General features: G+C 41.1%; 1 protein-coding gene across 1 annotated transcript in view; it reads right to left on the reverse strand.

The window, feature by feature from the left end:
* CKAP2L (cytoskeleton associated protein 2 like) overlaps nt 1-18,650 on the reverse strand; it is a 28,871-nt gene that overhangs the window by 5,182 nt on the left and 5,039 nt on the right. Inside the window, exons 4-6 of the mRNA XM_045827951.1 lie at nt 8,654-9,894; nt 6,503-6,710; nt 1,657-1,812 (exon numbers count right to left, since the gene is read on the reverse strand). Of these exons, the coding sequence (XP_045683907.1) occupies nt 1,657-1,812; nt 6,503-6,710; nt 8,654-9,894 (1,605 nt within the window). The remainder of the gene's footprint in view (nt 1-1,656; nt 1,813-6,502; nt 6,711-8,653; nt 9,895-18,650) is intronic.

The raw sequence follows: 18,650 nt of genomic DNA on the forward strand, positions 1-18,650 counted from the left end.
ACTGAAAAGAAGGGATTAAGGAAAGTTTCCTGCTGAAAGTTGAGAATCCCGTTCTCTTCTCCCCCCCATAACACTGGTGGCCTGTTCCTGGCTCTAGGAAGGAGACTGGAAGAGTCTTCTCTAGAGAACATGCCTTGTCTAAGAGGAAGGACCAAAAATACTGCTACCGAGGTGGGGTCTTCAACCAACTGACCCAGCCAGATCAACTATGGCAAAGCCCCATCCAGGGGCCCAGATCTTTCAATAAGCTTTTATATGCCAACAGCCCCGTTTCACTAGCATCTGAGTAGAGCCTTTAATGGACAATAGAGAACAGAACAAAATAAAACAACCAGAGAGAGAGAGAGAGAGAAAGAGGGAGAGAGAAGCAGACAACGTGGGAAGTAAATTTGATACGGCCTCCAGGAACTGAGAGGTAAGGGCAGAAAGGGAACCTGAGGTGAAGGGGGGAGGAGTTCCCGTGACAGCCAGTGAGGACTGGAGCAGAGCTGACCTGTCGGGACTGGGACAGATCACAAGAGTCTGGGAGAAAGGCCTCAAAAAAAAAAAAAAAAAAAAGAAATTAATACAATGTCTGATGTTTTGAAAGAATAAAGTAATTTAGATAATTAGAGAAGAGTTTTGCAATTAATTACACAATAAACACTCAGAAAACTAAACAATCAATTTCAGGAAAAGTAGCAAGTTGTTCTTAAAAGACAAAGTAGTCATAGTATAAACCACATGGCTCGACATACTCCTACATTCCTTATACAATCATAACAATGTGAGCATGGAGTGGTGACCGCTATGTCCATGACTCGAATGGAAGCATGAAGGACAACACAGCTACGCCATGGTCATAGGGGGGTGTGAGTGTGTTGGGGGTCTGTGCAGGTGTGTGTGAAAGAGGTTAAATCCTAATCCTGCATATTTGGAAGCCCACAAACCATGTCTAAAATGGAAAAATCAGGAAACAGCAATACAAACACATTATCTGAAACTACAGAGGTAAGCAGAAAGATAATGTTTGTTCTGGGAAGTGAGAAATGGGAGGTGAGGGGAGCAGAGGCTCTGTTTAAAGAACCCTGTCAAACTATTTGCCTGTTTAAACTTTGTGCATGTACAACTCTGATTTTGAACAATCAAAAATGGTATGTAGAATACCTGATGACAGAAAGCAACAAGTAAGTGAAAAGAGCTATAAAACTCTTTGCTTTTTTGTTAAAAATTATACAGAGATAGTTTTACTAGGTTTTAGAATTAAAAGGAATTTCATGCAATGGCTCTGAATTACGGATTTACGGATATTAGTGTGTTGGGTTTAACATATTTCTAGGTTCTTCATGGTGAGGTATGGCTTTATAAGTATTGAATGTTGGCGTTGTAACTTGCTATGCTATGACTTTCCAAAAGTGCATAGTTATACAGTCAGTGCTAAGCAAGACACATTTACTTGACTAAAAAAGTGATTCTATTAGTTTACAGGTAATGCCGCTTTCTCTGGCCTAAATATTTTAATTACAATGTTCATAAAGGGCATACTGTACATCACATTCCGTATATAACTTTATGAAGTGAATTAGAAGTTACATTACATAACTGCCATATTGCAAACAACAGAACCCATGTGAGAGAGAATTTTCAAGAAATCACCCACCCAAGACAGATACTCACTGTTGCCCCACTTCTAATGGCCTCTTCGTACAGTCCGATGACATCAAATGTGCCTTTACTTGCCAAGAACTTTGCTTTGCAGATCCAGAATTTAGCAAATTTTTCAGCCTCAGGAATACTAGACAATACGGTAAATACTTCATTAGAAAGTACACCCTGGAAAAAAAATACCCAGAGGAAATTATTACCATCTCACTGCTACTCATGTCTCCTACTATTAGCACAGCAGGTATGCAGAAATCAGTCTGATCAATGATTATTTACAACTGAACTTTAAAAATAGTACAATTTCATCAAGGTATGGTTTATACATAATAAAATGCCCTCATTTAAGTAGCATATTTCAATGAGCTTTGACACTGACCATTAAATTTGAAGAGTTACATGAGACAAACAGACAGAAAAATGTTTATCATAGCTGAAGGAAGGAATGTGTTCTACATTTTCATGTGGTACGAAACCAGACTAAACCAAACCAAGCCCCAGAGTAACCAACATTCATAGCAATGTGCACACGGGACAGACCAGGCTTTCCACTGACTCTAACAGAAGCATAAGGGTGGCACAGTTGTGCCAAGGTCACAGGGGTGTGTGCGTGCATGATGGGGATCTGTGCGGGAGTATATGAAAGAGGGTTAAATCTCACAAAAAGGAACTTCAAAGTGGCTTCACTGGTTTGGTGCCCTCCCGGCTGGTACCCAGAGCAGGACAGGGAAATGGACCGGGAGGAACCTGGCCCAGGTACCGGTGAACTAGCCAAGCAGCACCTCCCACTCCTTGTGAGACGGGGGCGGACACAGAGGTGAGTTCACATCAAGAAGCACTGACACTACGTGAAGAGGCACAACACCCACCAACCAGAGGAACAAGCACTGCAGCCACTAGGTGGGGGAGCAAAGAGGAATACGTTTTAAGAGTACTGCAGGCGAAATCTTCAGGGTGATGAGAGAATGTTGCTATCATGAAACCAGAACGGGCTGCTATGGAAGAGAATCAGCACGAGGGCAAACAGTGGCTTGGACGCCGCTGAAGAAGAAACAGTGAGCTGAAAATCTGGAAGTGGGATTCTCCCAGAACCCAGTGCAACAAACAAGAAAATGGAGAGTATACAAGAAAAGGTAAGTTCTGGAGGATATATCTACTATGCAGGAATTTCAATATCGGTTCAGAGAGTTTCTAGAAGCAAAAACAGAAGAAAGCTGAACACACACTCAAAGCAGTTGTAGGAGAAAACTTCCAAGGACTGACCAAGAAAGCTAGTGTTCAGACTGAAAGGTCCTTATGTAGAAAACCATACCTATAAAACCAAGGACAAAAAGAAAATCCTGACCACCTCTAGAGAGGGAAGGAAGGATTATCTACAGAGGAATAAGCATTAGATTGATAGGAACTTTAATAAATCAATAACTTCAGATGCAAGAAACAAAATGAAACAGTAATTTCAAACTTTCTAGGGTAAACAATTTGAATTTAGAAACTTCCTCTAACCAAACTAAATACGATTTAAACATGTGGGCAAAATGATGACACTACCATAAGCAAAAGGCCTCAGAAAGTTCACCATTCAAAAATCATGAAGTGACTAGTGAATAAACTTTAGAATTCAAGTGGAAAACTTACAATAAAAGTAACTAGATGAAAAATATATGTAACTTGTGTACCATGTTTGAACGTATACCTACCATTTTCTTTTGTGATTTTAATTTATTTACTTTTTTATGAAATAAAGTAACTTGGATCAAACACAGAAATAAAAGAAAATCAAAAAGAATTCGCACAGCCCTGACAGTGTGGTTCAGTTGGTTGGGCATTGTCCCACAAAGCAAAGCGTGGCTGGTTGACTCCTGGTCAGGGCACACACCTGGGTCGTAGGTTCAGTTCCCGGTTGGGGTGCGTACATGTGTGAGAGGCAACAGATCAATGTTTCTCTTTCACACTGATGTTTCTCTCCCTGTCTTTCTCCCTCCCTTCCCCTCTCTCCAAAAATAAATTTAAAAAAATATTTTAAAAAAGAACTTATGTGAATTGAATTACAAAATAAAAATGCCAGGTCTAAGTTTAAGCATATGAGTAGTTACAATAAATGTATATGAACTAAATTTGTTTTGTTGAAAAAGTAGAGAATTCCAGATTTGGTTGAAACAATTCAACTGTACATACATATTCACATGAGACATACTTCTAGAAATGGACATAGAAAAAGATTTACTTTACAAAAGCTAAAAAAAAAAAAATAAATAAAAAGCAGGTGTGGCAAGATTAACATAAGATAGAAGAGAAATCAAAGCAAGCCCTGAGTCCTGCTGCACGGAACAAAAGACATGGCGAGGGAAGAGACTAGACTTCAGGTGGTGACACAGTGGAGTACGTACATAGATGTCGTGTTATGAAGTTGTGCACCTGAAGTTTATATAATGCTATTAAATGTTACCCTGGTTAATTTAATTAAAAATTAGGAAGTAAAAGTTTGACAGAAATACAAAGAGAAATCACCAATCAGAGTGCCAGTGAGGAGCTTTGGCATATTTCTTTTGGAAAGCAACAGATGAACTGACAAACACGAATATTTAAATTTTCTGTTTGTTCTAATGGATACCTACATCGAGTTTTCCATTCAACAGAGAATACATATTCTTTTCAAACACTTTTGGAACACTCACCAAGACTGGTCAAACATTAAGTCCAGAAAATGCCAATAAATGTCAATAAAGTCCATGCAGTATATTAAAAATTAAAATAACCAGGAGAAAAATCAACACATCTGGAAGTTAAAAGATACTTTTGAAGATAACTTTGGGGTTAAAGTACTAAAAATGAAATCCTCAAACTTGTTAAAAATGAGCAACAAGGAGAACTGTATGTCAGTTGCTAAGCTATGGTCTCTTAGCTCCAAACCCTGTTTGTCCTCTGCTTTGTGACCCTGGGGCTAGAGTTCTGTAAACCACCTTCTGCTGACAACAGCTCCTTGCTGGGCTCTGCCAGTATGGGGTGCTAGGGAGATTGTAGAGCTGGAGAGGAGAGGAGAGCGGTCCTCCCCTTCCACTTTGCAGTATCACTCAGCTACGGTCCTTCACCCCAGCAGCAGCAACTGGTTCTACCTCCCTCCTTTTCCTTGGCATTCAAAGACCCTGCCCACACCAATGGGGGAGCATTCTTTTCTCAAGGTCTGAGCCCAGCCTGGCAGGGCTCCCTCCAGCTCTGTTGCACCAGCTTCTTCTGGGCAGTATGCCTCTTGGGAGCTGGAGTTCCATTCCTAGCAGGGTTTGTCTCTCCTAGCTTTTATACTTAAAAAAAAAAAAGCCTCACCTGAGGATATAATTATTGATTTGAGAGAGAGAGAGAGAGAGAGAGAGAGAGAGAGAGAGAGAGAAAGAAAACACTGATCAGTTGCCTCCTATAGGCAACCAGACCAAGGATTGAACCCACAACCTGGCTATGTGCCCTGATTGGGAATCGAACCCGCCACCTTTTGGTGTATGGGACAACACTCCACCCAAGCCACCTGGCCAGGGCTCTTCCAGATTTTAGATCTGATACCCCCAACATTTCCTGGTTCTCCTGGACCCAGAGTTGTGGCTGCCAGCACTGTGCATAGCACCATGTCCCTCTGAGGATCCCCTCACCATTTCTGTGCACACATGCTCACAAAATGCTGTTATGTCCAATAGCCAGCCTCTGTACCTCTTTGCATGTGTTAGACTCACAAGTGCCTGGGACTTTTTGTCCCTCCAAGGCACCCATTCATCAGTGTAGTGCCCTTGATCAGGACGAGCTCTGAGACGGTGTGACTCCCAGTGTGCCCAGAGCTTCCTGTAGGACTGTGCCACAGTCACCCTCTGTGGACTTTGCTGGGTACACACCCTGCTTGGCTTCCTTCCAGTCCTGGCCACACATCCCCCTCTCCCCTCTTTTCCTGGGATCCTGTTCCTAACAAACTCTCATACAAATTCTCCTCTTAGGGGCTGCTTCTAGGGAGCTCATACAAGACACTGTGAAACCAATCCTAACACCACATTCTTTCCATTATTATGATACTAGATACCTGGTGTGGTTTGATACTATGATACTTGGTGTGGTTTCTATTTTTCTGACTTGACACTGATTGATAAAGAACACTACCTATCAAACCTGAAGGATATGACCAAAGCTAAATTCAGAGGCAAATTGATAGCATTAAGTGAATTTAAAAAAATAAGACTAATACAAATGATCTAAGCTTTCAATGGAAAAAAATGAGAAAAAGGACAATAACATAAAAATAGATGTAGACATTGATGTAGGAGGAAAAATAATAAAACCCCAAAGATGGCCTTTTCAAAAGGAGAGAACTCCTTTTGAGGAGAGAGAACTAAAAGAGAATTAAAAGAGAACTCTTTAACAAGTTTGATTTAAATGAAAGTCATGGAATTATTAAAATGGCCCAAGAAATACAAACCCTAAGTAGACAAATGACCATGGACAAAACTGAAAAGATATACATACACAAAACTATCTGCCACAGTGAGTAACTAAGTTTCTGTTTTGACAGAGGTTACCTCCCCTTAACTATATTTAAGGAAAATGGCCCTGGCTGGTGTGGCTCAGTGGACTGTGTGCTGCCCTGTGAACCAAACGGTTGCCAGTTTGATTCCCAGTGAGATCACAAGCCTGGGCTGCAGGCCACATCTCCAGTTGGAGGCGTGCAAGAGGCAACTGATCTCCCGCAAATCGATGTTTCTCTCCCTTTCTTCCTTCCTCCTCCTCTCTCTAAAAATAAATAAATAAAATCTAAAAAGAAAAAAAGAAAGAAAATGTCTCTGGGTCAAAGCTTTGGAGATTACCCTCCTCACTCACCCTCCTCACTCACCCCTTCGATGAGCTGCAGACACTCGGTCAGAGTGCTGTTAATTTTATTGGACAATTCAAGTTGTGCTTTCCTTTCTTCCTCTTCTTTTTCCATGCTTTTCCAGAATGAAATATTCATCTCCTCTATTATTTTTCTTTTTGTTTTAAGTTCCATTGGAGGCCGCTTATACATTTTCCCCTTAGATTTCTGCCATTCTTCCAGCTGTTTCCTGTTATGCAGTTATACGGAAGGAATGGTTTTAGGTTTTTGGGTACATGGTCAAGCTTCAAGGTCTATGAGGAGCATAGACTGAGTACTGTCACTGCACACCTTTAACTACAGACAAAGCCAGGAGACTGGAATGAAAACAATTTACAAATGGGTCAAGACAGCAGTGGCTGCCCCTTCTTCAGAAGGCAGAGGCATTACTAGGGTCAGAGGTGACTGGCATCTCAGTCTTCAAATCTTTTGACTTCAAGATTATTCATTCTTTTTCTCTGAAAACATTCACTTCACCTGTATGCTACTTCTGACACCAGCCTTCATCTCTGAGATCACTAACATAGCACCCCACTTCTCTTACCAACAAGCTTTCTACCCGCCAATGACCACACCTTCCAAACCTGCATTTGCCCTCCATAGGGTGTTGGCCACTCAGAGTGACCCACTTTACCCATTTCCTTAGTCCACTCGTGACCACATTTACTCTAAAGAAGACCAATAATTTCTTTCTGAAAGATGCTGACAAGTCCTAGTCCTGCTCTTCCCCAGCCCCCACACTGTAGTCTCCACTCCTGCTTCTCAGCAGCCGACGGCTTGCTGCTGGAGAGCCATCAAGACTTGCAGACCCGAGTGTGGACGTAAACTCACTAGCTTCTTTAAAGCACAACTAGTTCATGACTCACAAATGTATATTTTAGCCCAGACCTCCCCCTGGAGCCCCAAATTTTGTAAAACCTGCAGCCTGCTGATATTTTTTATTTGATGTCCGGAAGGCATTTCAAATTTAATATTCTCCAAAACAACGCTCTTGATTTTCATGTCTAGATCTTCCCCTGATCGGTAATAGTGTTTCCATCCACCCAGTTGCAAGGGCCTAGCACTAGGAGTTGTCTTTGAGTAGTGCTTTCTTTCCCTGCATCCTACACACCACCATGTGAACAGTACTCCCACCTCTACCAGCGCTGTCCTAGTCCATGGCACTGCCACTTTCTGCCTGAAATGCTGCAGCTGCAAATTCAGCCTGTGCACAGTATTAGAATGATCTTTAAGATGTAAGCCAGACTGAGTCACTGCCAGGAATGAAATTGAAAATGTTTTCTATGGCAAATGGCAGTGTAATTTGAGTTCTGCCAGCCTCTCCAAGATTATGCTGCACTCTTCTCCCTCTCTTCACTACCCTCCAGCAGCTCAGATGTCCTTTCAGCTTCCTGACCAAGCTCATCCCTGCCTCAGGCTTTGGCATTATCAGCCTCCAGTCCTTCCTGACTAGGAAGATAATTACTATCTGTGATTATCCTGTCTTAGTTAACCAATGTGTTCATTTCCGGTCTTCCCTACTAGAATGCAAACCCTAGGAAGGCAAAAACCGTGGCTGTCCTAGCACAGTACCTAAAACACACAAGAGTTCAATAACATGCAGTAAAATTCACATATTTTAGAGTGCAGTTCTATGTTCTGACAAATGCATGAAGTCATGTAATCATACTATGACTGCTCCTCACTGCCTTAATGACTTTCTACAACTTTGCCCGCTCAGACTCACGAAAGTTCCCCATTCTTTCTTCCTCAATATTTTTCTGGATTTAATTCCTGGTCAGCTTGACAAGGGACTAGCATCTCCCCACCTCCTCCTGGCCATCTTCCTTTGCTGTTCAGTCTGCAAGCACTTCTTGAGTGAGTTGTCTATGCCTGCAATGCTGACACCTTCACTCTGTCCTTCTGCTTCAAGCACAAAGAAAGTTACAGAGGTAATTTATAACACACATAGGTATCACTCAGCTCTACCAAGCCTTAATATTTGATATATTTGGTTTGAACCTTCTTTTTTCAGGGTTGAAGCTAAAAATGACCGAGGAGCCATTATTTATGGCCTACTGCCTGACCAAGTACTCCTGATGGTCAATTTGCCTAATCACCCTAAATTGCAATTTTGGAATTAAAGCAATGTACCTTCGGTCCTCTGCTGTGATCTTCTTCTTAACATCTGGGTTAGTCTGGGTTCTATTTAGGACTCCTTTTCCATTTGTGGCTGTGCCACCAGTTTGAGTTTTGGGAGCTGTTTTGTTTAAAAACCGATTCTGGGGAAGAGTGCTTTTCAGCTTGGAGTCCAGGGTCCGTGCTTTCTGTTGATAGCTGCTGTTGTGTTTATTCCCCTTGGCTCTACTTGCTCTTATGCTTGGGGTGTTGGGAATGACTGAAGTAAAGCTGCCAACTGCCATGCTAGGCCTGTGGCTCACAGCTTTGGATTTCTGCTGCATGCATGATGTCTGGGGCCTAGAACAAGGCTGCGTGGGTTTCTGGTCTTGCTTACTGTGTGGACGTCCGTGGTGAAGTCCTCCCCGAAGTGGACTGGGGCAGGTCCTAGGTCTGGTATGTTCTACTTTTTGTTCAGCAACAGTGTGTAATGGTAGCTTAGCTCCACCTAGACTCTCATATTTACCATTGTTAACCTTTATATCCTTCATGTCTTTGACCCCTGGTTTCTTTGATGCTTGATTCCTATTAAGGGTCTGAACAAAGTGAGAGGGAACTGTCTTTGGGCGTTTTTCTCCCGGTTTCACAAGAGCTGTTCCTTTAGGGAGCTGCTGTGACTTTACTGGTGGAATCCTGGTTTGTGTTTCCCCAACACACTGTTTATTAGCTCTGTCTTTCAGAACAGCATGATTCAATGAACTTTTACACAAGGCTTGCTTAGGGGCCAAACTGCTTTTGGTTTGATTAGAAGAGCTAGTTTTTGGTTTATGTTTGATACATAATTCAGCATGTAGCATCTTCTCAGAGTCCAGTAAGGTTTGGGGCAAGTTTTCTTTGTTTGTCTCTTTTAGAAAGTTGTATAAGGACTCACCCTCAGCACAGACATTGCCCACAGAGTCTGTGTGTGCAGCATTTTCTTGATCTGTCACCTGCTGCTTTGTAGCTTTCAGTTCCTGTATATTAAGTGACCCCTCAGTCTTCCTTGACAGATCTCCAGTGGATGATCCAGCTTTGTGCTGTTGCTGACGACTGCTGGGAGGCTCACAGTTTGGGTTGGAAGAAACATATCCTGAAGTTGGCCTTTTGCCCAGAAGTTTTGGTGGCTCCAGCTTTGACTTCTGGGACCCTGGGATATGGGCAGGTCTGGGCTGAAGTTTAATGTTGATGGGTCGTGTAGCTTTGACCGGCAAAGCAACATCCTTTTTGGATTTAATAGTCTGAAAATACAAAGACAAATGTCAAAAAAGTAAATTCACGAGAATAGCTCACTGTTTTTAAAATAAAAAATAGTTATTTTACTTAGAATTTCACTTATGGAAGTTGAAATCTGAGAAAATATAGGCTCATTAATATAGGATTAAAAAAACCCTTACCCAAGTATATGTCCATTGATTTTAGAGAGGGGAAGGGAGGAAGGGAGTGGAGAGGGAGGGAGGGAGAGAGAGAGAGAGAGAGAAAGAGAGAGAGAGAGAGAGAAACATTGATTGGCTGCCTCCTGCATGTGTCTGAGTGGGGCTTGAACCTACAACCTTGGTATGTACTCTGACTGGGAATCAAACTGCAACCTTTTGGAGTATGGGATGACATTCTAACCAACTGAGCCACCGACCAAGTCTAGAGTATTTTAAAAATGAGTTCCTATTAGAAATATCAGAATCTTTTAGCTTGGTAGAATTAAGCAGAGATGCAGTGAACACACAAAACTTGCTCTTTAAAAAATAAATTTGCCTCAACTGAACAAGTGCTTGCTAAATGTCATTTATGTCCCAGTGAAGTGTCCCTTTGTGGGACCCTCTAAAGATACACAGACAGTAAAGTTATGTTAGGGTGCCACCCAAGTTCCTCCTAGTCCTTTGTACTACTACACTAATTTTTTTTTAAGCTGTTACCTTTGTAAAGGTCACCGCATCACTCCAGAATCTTTGTTTCATCAGTAGCAAGGGCAGGTGGTAAAGGCTGGGACACCTGACAGACTTCAGAACAGCTCTCCATAAGCATCTACCATCACAAGAGTTAGTCATATTTATAAACTCAGGATGGTTTTAAGGTTAGACTCTGTTATTAACAAGCAAATGTTTGTCATGTGATTTACCTTTGGACAAGAAAGGCAGGACTAGGTTACAGAGAACTCTGAAAAGTAGGGAAGGGAGTTAGAACTGATATGGTAGATAAAGGAGGAGAGAAAAAGATGGCGGCAAGGTAGGTGGGAGAGGAGCCCACTTCCCCCTGTGCCCAGCTGGGACACCTAGCTGATCTTCTGAGGAACAGAGTGAACAGCCAATGCAATCCCAGCTTATATGAAGTCTGGAGGCCAAAAATTGTAGAGGACATTAAAAAATAGATGGTAAGGTATCTGTGCATCTGTGCACAGATATCAGGTAAGGTACCTGATATCTGTGCAGGGACTAAGGCTGCTGTGGCCCCTAGCCAGGCGCCTGCTGCAGGTTCCTTGCAGGAGAGTTAGATCACCAGCTCCCTCCCCTACCAAAGCAGGGAGGGCAGCGCAGCACCAGGAGGGATCTGGATGCTTGAAGTTGATGGGGGAAATAAAGAAGTGGGAGACACACAGAGACGGTGTTCAGCCGCTGGGACTTTGTATGCTGGCTAGGTCATTACCAGAGAAATTGGGGAGCCAGATGACACCTGGAGAAGGGCAAATAGTTGGGCCTTGTTGGACCCAGACTGGATAGTCTCTGGTCTGGTTAGAAAATAGGGCTGTGTGAATGGCTGGGCGCTTGTTAAGAACAGTGGGCTTTAAACAAGAGGATTTTTTTTTTAAAGATTTATTTATTTATTTTTAGAGAGGGAAGGGAGGGAGAAAGAGAGAGAGAGAGAAACATCAATGTGTGGTTGCTGGGGGTCATGGCCTGCAACCCAGGCATGTGCCCTGGCTGGGAATCGAACCTGTGACACTTTGGTTCGCAGCCTGCGCTCAATCCACTGAGCTACGCCAGCCAGGGCTTAACAAGAGGATTTTACTTAAAAAAAAAAAAAAAAAAAAAAAAAAGGCTCTCAGCTGTTGTTTAAGGAACTCGCGCACAGTGGCTGGCTCCTGCCGCTTAAAGGGAGACTGATTGGAGCTGCTCACCCAAGAGGCTGACTGGCGCAGCTCGCCAGGCAGCTTGCCAGGCAGCTGATTCGCATTGCTCATGTGGCTCCATGAAAACCCAATGGTGGGCTCCAGCATGGCGGGCTTGCAAAGAGCAAGGAGGAGGCGCACTGCATGGATCGCACGACAAGTGGCAGATTAAAGGTGACAGCCTGGCTCAGATGGGTGGTGAGGGCTGGAAGCTCACAGAGGACCTGGGCTGGAGGCTGGGCAACTGTGAAGACTGTGGTCCAAACTTGGACCCAATCCTTGCAAAGCCATAGGAAGAGAGAAAAGCAAAGCCCAGCACCACCCCCCGGCAGCCCCGCCATGGTGTCCAGGAAGACCAGTAGAACTCATCAGTGGGATTAAATTCAGCAGGAGGCTTCCCCCCCACCCTCTGTTTGTTTTCCTCCCCCCAGTAAGACCTGGAGCTGTGAAAGGCCCCAGAGACAGATCCAAAGAGGGGGAGCACAAGGCTAACCCCAAATAACTGAGAAATTGAGACAAATTTCACTTTGCTCTCCTATAGAACTTGCATTTTATTGTTTATTTGTACCATTGTTATTTTTAAATAATTTTTACTTCTTTTATTTTATTAGTATTTTTTATTTCTCTTCTTTCTTTTTTCTCTGTTTCTTTAATTGCATTGTTTGACTGGTTTTCCTTATTGTCTCTTTCATATTGTGTTTTAATCTTCCTTCTTTTACTTCACTAGTGTTCTAATAACACACTACTCTTGACTGTGTACTTTCTATTCTTGTTATCCAAATCATACATTTCTTGTCATATTGTTATTCCAGTACTACTGTAAATAATTGTTGATTCATATAATTGTAAATACTCACAGCATCCCTCTCCCTGATCTTACCCCATTTCACTAAATTCCTGAGCTTTGTTACTGTTGTGGTTAACTCTATTCTCTCACACACTATTCCTACTTTCTATCCTTTACTCTCACTATCTCATCACCTAACCTTGCACAAGCACTCTTTCTGGATCCAGCTCACAGTCCTCCTCCTCTCTAACAAGAGTCTTACGCCTTTTTCACCTTTTATAAAAAGTGACTAGTTGGGTGAAATATCATGGTTAACACTTACCCAAAGGATACCCTACCTCTTCTTTATGTGTTGGTACTTTAATTCCCATAGAATACTCTCTTGCTGTCTTAATCCATTTTGCCTTCCCCCTGCCACTGATCACATACAAGGTTAGGTGGGAGCTGTGTGGCAGACCTAGGCAGACCTAGGCTAGGCAGGCCATGAGGAATGGAAAATCACCAGGCTAGAAAATGACACCATGGGAAGCTGCCTGCAGACCCTACCCAGGAAAAACAGATAAAGATTAGGGCCTGGGGTCAGCCTATCTGGCACAACAGGATGCAGCTTTAACTTGAGCCTGCACCCAGCAACCAGCTCTAGCCAATCAAACTCTGATACCCTTCGCAGGTTTTTGTGTTTAAAAACCCTGACCTAAGAAAAACCGAGCGAGTCCTAGCCTCCCTTGGTTGGCTCCACTTTCCCTCTTATTCCCCGCTAATAAACCCTGTCCTCCTTAGCTTGCTGTATCCATCCAATTTCTTGAGCGACTCTGGCCTAACACTGAACATCAGTGTACCACTGGAGAAGAGAACCCATCAACAAGTGAACCCCTAGCAGGCAAAAACCCAAGAACAACAAGAGAGCCCACACAAACAGAAGAAGGGGAAAACCTAGAGCATTCAGACAAGGAGATCAAAGAGACCACACCCCTGAATCCCACAAAATTTCTACCATAGAAGTTCACTCTATAAAGACAGCTAGCAAAGTGGAATATCAGGAAGCACAGAAACAAACAACGAGTCACCTAAAATGGAGAGACAAAAAAAGAACCCGCAATCAAAAGGAATGGAAGACTCCCCCACTAAAAGAACTAAATGAAATAGAGGTAAGCAAACTATCAGATATAGAATTCAAAATAATGGTTATAAAGGATGCTCAAGGAACTCACAGATAACTACAAGGAACTGAGTGAGAATGATAACTATGAAAAAGGAAATAGAAACTATAAACAAAAGCCAGGAAGAAATTAAAAATAAATTTCAGAAATAAAAAAACACATTAGAAGGAATTACAAGCAGGCTAGATGAAGCAGAGAACTGAATTAGTGAGCTGGAAGACAAGGTGGAAAGAAACACCCAGGCAGAACAACTGCACACACACAAAAAAAGACTAAAAAGATATGAAGATAGCTTAAGGGAACTCCAAGATAACATGAAACACAACAACATTCAAATCATAGGAATACCAGAAGGAGAAGAAAAGGAACAAGGGATAGAAACCCTGTCTGAAAAAATGATGATAGAAACCTTTCTGAACTTGGAGAGGGGAAAAACCATGGAAGTTCAGGAAGCACAGAGTCCCAATCAAGATGAACCCAAAGAGACCATCTCCAAGACACATCATAATTAAAACACCAAGTTTTAAAGATAAAGAGAGAATCTTAAAAGCAGCAACAGAGAAACAAGAAGTAACATACAAAGGGGCTCTGATAAGACTAGCAGCTGATTTCTCAACAGAAACACTCCAATCCAGGAGAGAATGGCAAGAGATATTCCAAGTAATGAAAAACAAAGACCTGTGACCAAGATTACTCTACCCAGTGAGGCTCTCAATTAAAATGGAAGGCAAGATAAGGAGTTTCCCAGACAAAAAAAGGCTGAAAGAATACATTTCTACCAAACCAGCACTGCAAGATATGCTAAAGGGACTACTATAAGAAGAGAAAGGAAAAGAGTGAGAGAGAGGAACACAGGTACAAAGGGGGAAAACATAATAAATATCTATCAGTAATAACCTTAAATGTCAATAGATTAAATGCTCCAATCAAAAGACATAGAGTAGCTGAATGGATAACAAACATGACCCACATATATGCTGCCTACAAGAGACCCACCTCAGAACAAAAGACATATACAGACTGAAAGTGAAGGGTTGAAAAAAATATTCCAAGAAAATGGACAGGAAAGAAAAGCTGTGGTAGCAACACTCATATCAGACAAAAGAGACTTCAGAACAAGGGCCATAAAAAGAAACCCAGAAGGATACTTCATAATACTCAAGGGAAGAATCCACCAAGAAGACATAAACATTATAAACATATATGTACCCAACACAGGAGCATCCAAATACATAAGGAAAATCTTGGAGGACTTCAAGAAAGATATTGATAGCAACACTATTATAGTAGGGGATTTTAACACCCCACTGTCAAAAATGGATAGATCTTCCAAACAAAATATTAACAAAGATACTGCAGCATTGAACAATGTCCTAGATCAAATGGACTTAACTGATAGATATAGAACCTTTCATCCCAAAGAAGCAGAATACACATTCATTACAAATGCACATGGAACAGTTTCAAAGATAGACCAAATAATAGTACACAAAACAAGCCCCAACAAATTCAAGAATATTGAAATCATATGAAACATTTTCTCTGACCTCAAAAGACTGAAACTAGAATCAAACCTCAAGGAAAAAACTCAAAAAACTAAACTTCATGTGTGAATAGCATGCTACTAAAAAATGAATGGGTTAAGAATGAGATAATGGAAGAAATCAAAAAGTTTCTGGAAACAAATGAAGATGAACTCACAACAACCCAAAACTTATGGGTCACAGCGAAGGCAGTCCTGAGAGGAAAGTTCATAGCAAAACAGGCCTACCTGAAAAAGATACAAACATTTCAAACAAACAACCTAACCCTACATCTACAAGAACTGGAGGAACAACAACAAAGACAGCCCAGAACAAATAGAAGGAAGGAAATAACCAAGATCAGAGCAGAATTAAATGACGTAGAGACTAAAAGAACAATTCCAAGGATCAATAAATCCAGGAGCTGGTTCTTTGAAAAGATAAACAAAATCGACAAGCCTTTAAGCAGACTCATCAAGAAAAAAGGAGGAAGGACCCAAATAAACACAATCAGAAATGAAAGAGGAGAGATTACAACTGATACCACAGAAATACAAAGGATTATAAGAAATTACTACAAAGAACTATATGCCAAGAAATTTGAAAACCTAGGTGAAATGGACAAATTTCTAGAAAAATATAATCTTCCAAAACTGAATGAAGCAGAAAGCCTGAACAGACCAATAACAGCTGACAAAATCAAAGCAGTAGTCAAAAAACTCCCAGTATACAGAAGCCCTGGACCAGATGGTTTCACAGGACAATTTTACAAATCATTTTACAAATCATTTAAGGAACAGCTAACCCCTATCCTTCAGAGACTATTCCAAAAAATCCAAGAAGACAGAAAACTCCCAAACTCTTTTTATGAAGCCAGCATCATCCTAATCCCCAAACCAGATAAAGACACAACAAAGAAAGAAAACTACAGGCTGATATCGATGGTGACATAGACGCTAAAATACTCAACAAAATATTGGCAAACTGCATCCAGCAATACATTAAAAAGATCATGCATCATGATCAAGTGGGATTCATCCCAGAGATGCAAGGATGGTGCAATATTTGAAAATCAATAAACATATTACATCACATAAACAAAAGGAAAGACAAAAATCACATGATCATATCAATAGATGTGGAAAATTAGATAAGGTGCAGCATCTTTTGTGAAAAAACACTCAGCAAAGTGGGAATAGATGAGCATTCCTAAACATAATAAAGGCCATATATGTGAGACCTACAGTCAACATCATACTCAATGGGCAAAAACTAAAAGCTTTCCCTCAAAGATCAGGAACAAGACAAGGATATCCGCTTTACCGCTTTTATTCAACATAGTGTTGGAAGTCCTAGCTACAGCAATCAGACAAGCAAAAGAAATAAAAGGCATCCAAATTGGAAAGGAGGAAGCAAAACTGTCACTGTTTGCAGATGACATGATAGTGTACATAGAAAATCCTATAGACTCCACCAAAACAACACTCGACCTAATAAATGAATTTGGCTGAATAGTGGGATACAAAATCAATATTCAGAAACTGAAGGCATTTTTGTATACCAACAATGAAATATGAGAAACAGAAACCAGGAAAAAAATTCTATTTGATAGAGCAACAAGAAAAATAAAATACCTCGGAGTAAATCTAACCAAGGAGGTAAAAAACCTGTACTCAGAAAACTACACAACACTGAAGAAAGAAGTTAAAGAAGATATGAAGAAATGGAAGCTTATACATGTTCACGAATTGGAAGAATTAACACATCAAAATGTCCATACTACTCAAAGCAATTTATAGATTCAGTGCAATCCCTATTAAAGTACCAATGACAAATTTCACAGATACAGAGCAAACACTTCAAAAATTTATATGGAACCATAAATGCCCCCGAATAGCTGCAGCAATTTTGAGAAAGAAGAACAGAGTAGGAAGGATCACAATACCTGATATCAAACTGTATTACAAGGCCACTGTGCTCAAAACAGCCTGGTAAGCCTGGTACTGGCATAAGAACAAACACAAAGACCAATGGAACAGAATGGAGAGCTCAGAAATAAGCCCAAGTCTCTATGGTCAATTAATATTCAACAAGGGGGAAGAAGCATAAAATGGAGTAAAAATAACCTCTTCAACAAATGGTGCTGGGAAATCTGGACAGCTACATCCAAAAAAATGAAAGTCAATCACCAACTTATACCATACACAAAAATAAATTCAAGGTGGATAAAAGACTTAAGATAAGTTGTGACACCATAAAAGTCCTACAGGAGAACATAGGCAGGACAATTTCAGATATTCCACACAGCAATATTTTCACTGATATGTCCCCTAGAGCAAGGGACATAACGGAAAGAATAAACAAATGTGATCTCATAAAAATAAAAAGCTTCTGCACAGCTAAAGAAAACAGCATTAAAATGAGAAAAGAGAACCAATTGTATGGGAAAGCATATTTGCCAGTGATACCTCAGACAAGGGTGTTATTTCAAAACATATAAAGAACTCACACTACTCCACTCAAGGAATACAAAAAAAAAAAAACAAAAAACAAAAAACAATTAAAAAATGGGCAAAGGACTTGAACAGACACTTCTCCAAGGAGGACCTCTAAGGAGGTCCAGAGACATATGAAAAGATGCTCAGCATCACTAGCCATCAGAGAGATGCAAATTAAAACCACAATGAGACACTACCTCACACTGGTCACAATGGCTATCATAAACAAATCAACAAACAAGTGTTGGAGTGGATGTGGAGAAAAGGGAACCCTAGTGCACTGTTGACTGTTGGTGGAAATGCAGACTGGTGCAGCCACTATGGAAAACAGTATGGAATTTCCTCAGAAAACTAAAAATAGAACTGCCTTTTGACCTGACAATTCCACTGTTGAGATTATACTCTAAGAACCTTGAAACTCCAGTTCAAAAGATCCTGTGCACCCCAATGTTCATAGCAGCACAATTTACAATAGCCAAGAGCTGGAAGCAACCTAAGTGCCCATCAGTAAATGAGTGGATCAAACAACTATAGTACATTTACACATAATGTACTAGAATTCTATGCAGCAGAAAGCAAGAGCTCCTACCCTTTGCGACATCATGGATGGAACTGGAGAGCATTTTGCTAAGTAAAATAAGCCAGGCGGTTGAAAGACAAATACCATATGATCTCACCTATAAGTGGAACCTAATAAACAAAACAAACAAGCAAGCAAAATATAACCAGAGACACTGAAATTAAGAATAAAGTGACAGTAACCAGAGCGGAGGTGGGAGGGGATAAGAGGGGATAAGGGGGAAGGGTTTTCAGGAACATCTACAAAGGACACATGGACAAAACCAAAGGCGGGTAGGGTCAAGGGTAAGAAGCGGGGATGGCTAGGGTGGGGGTAAAATGGTGACAACTGTACTTGAACAACAATT

The sequence above is a fragment of the Phyllostomus hastatus genome, unplaced genomic scaffold, assembly GCF_019186645.2.
Source record: "Phyllostomus hastatus isolate PE091 unplaced genomic scaffold, TTU_PhHast_1.1 phas_scaffold_78, whole genome shotgun sequence".
NCBI lineage: Eukaryota > Metazoa > Chordata > Mammalia > Chiroptera > Phyllostomidae > Phyllostomus > Phyllostomus hastatus.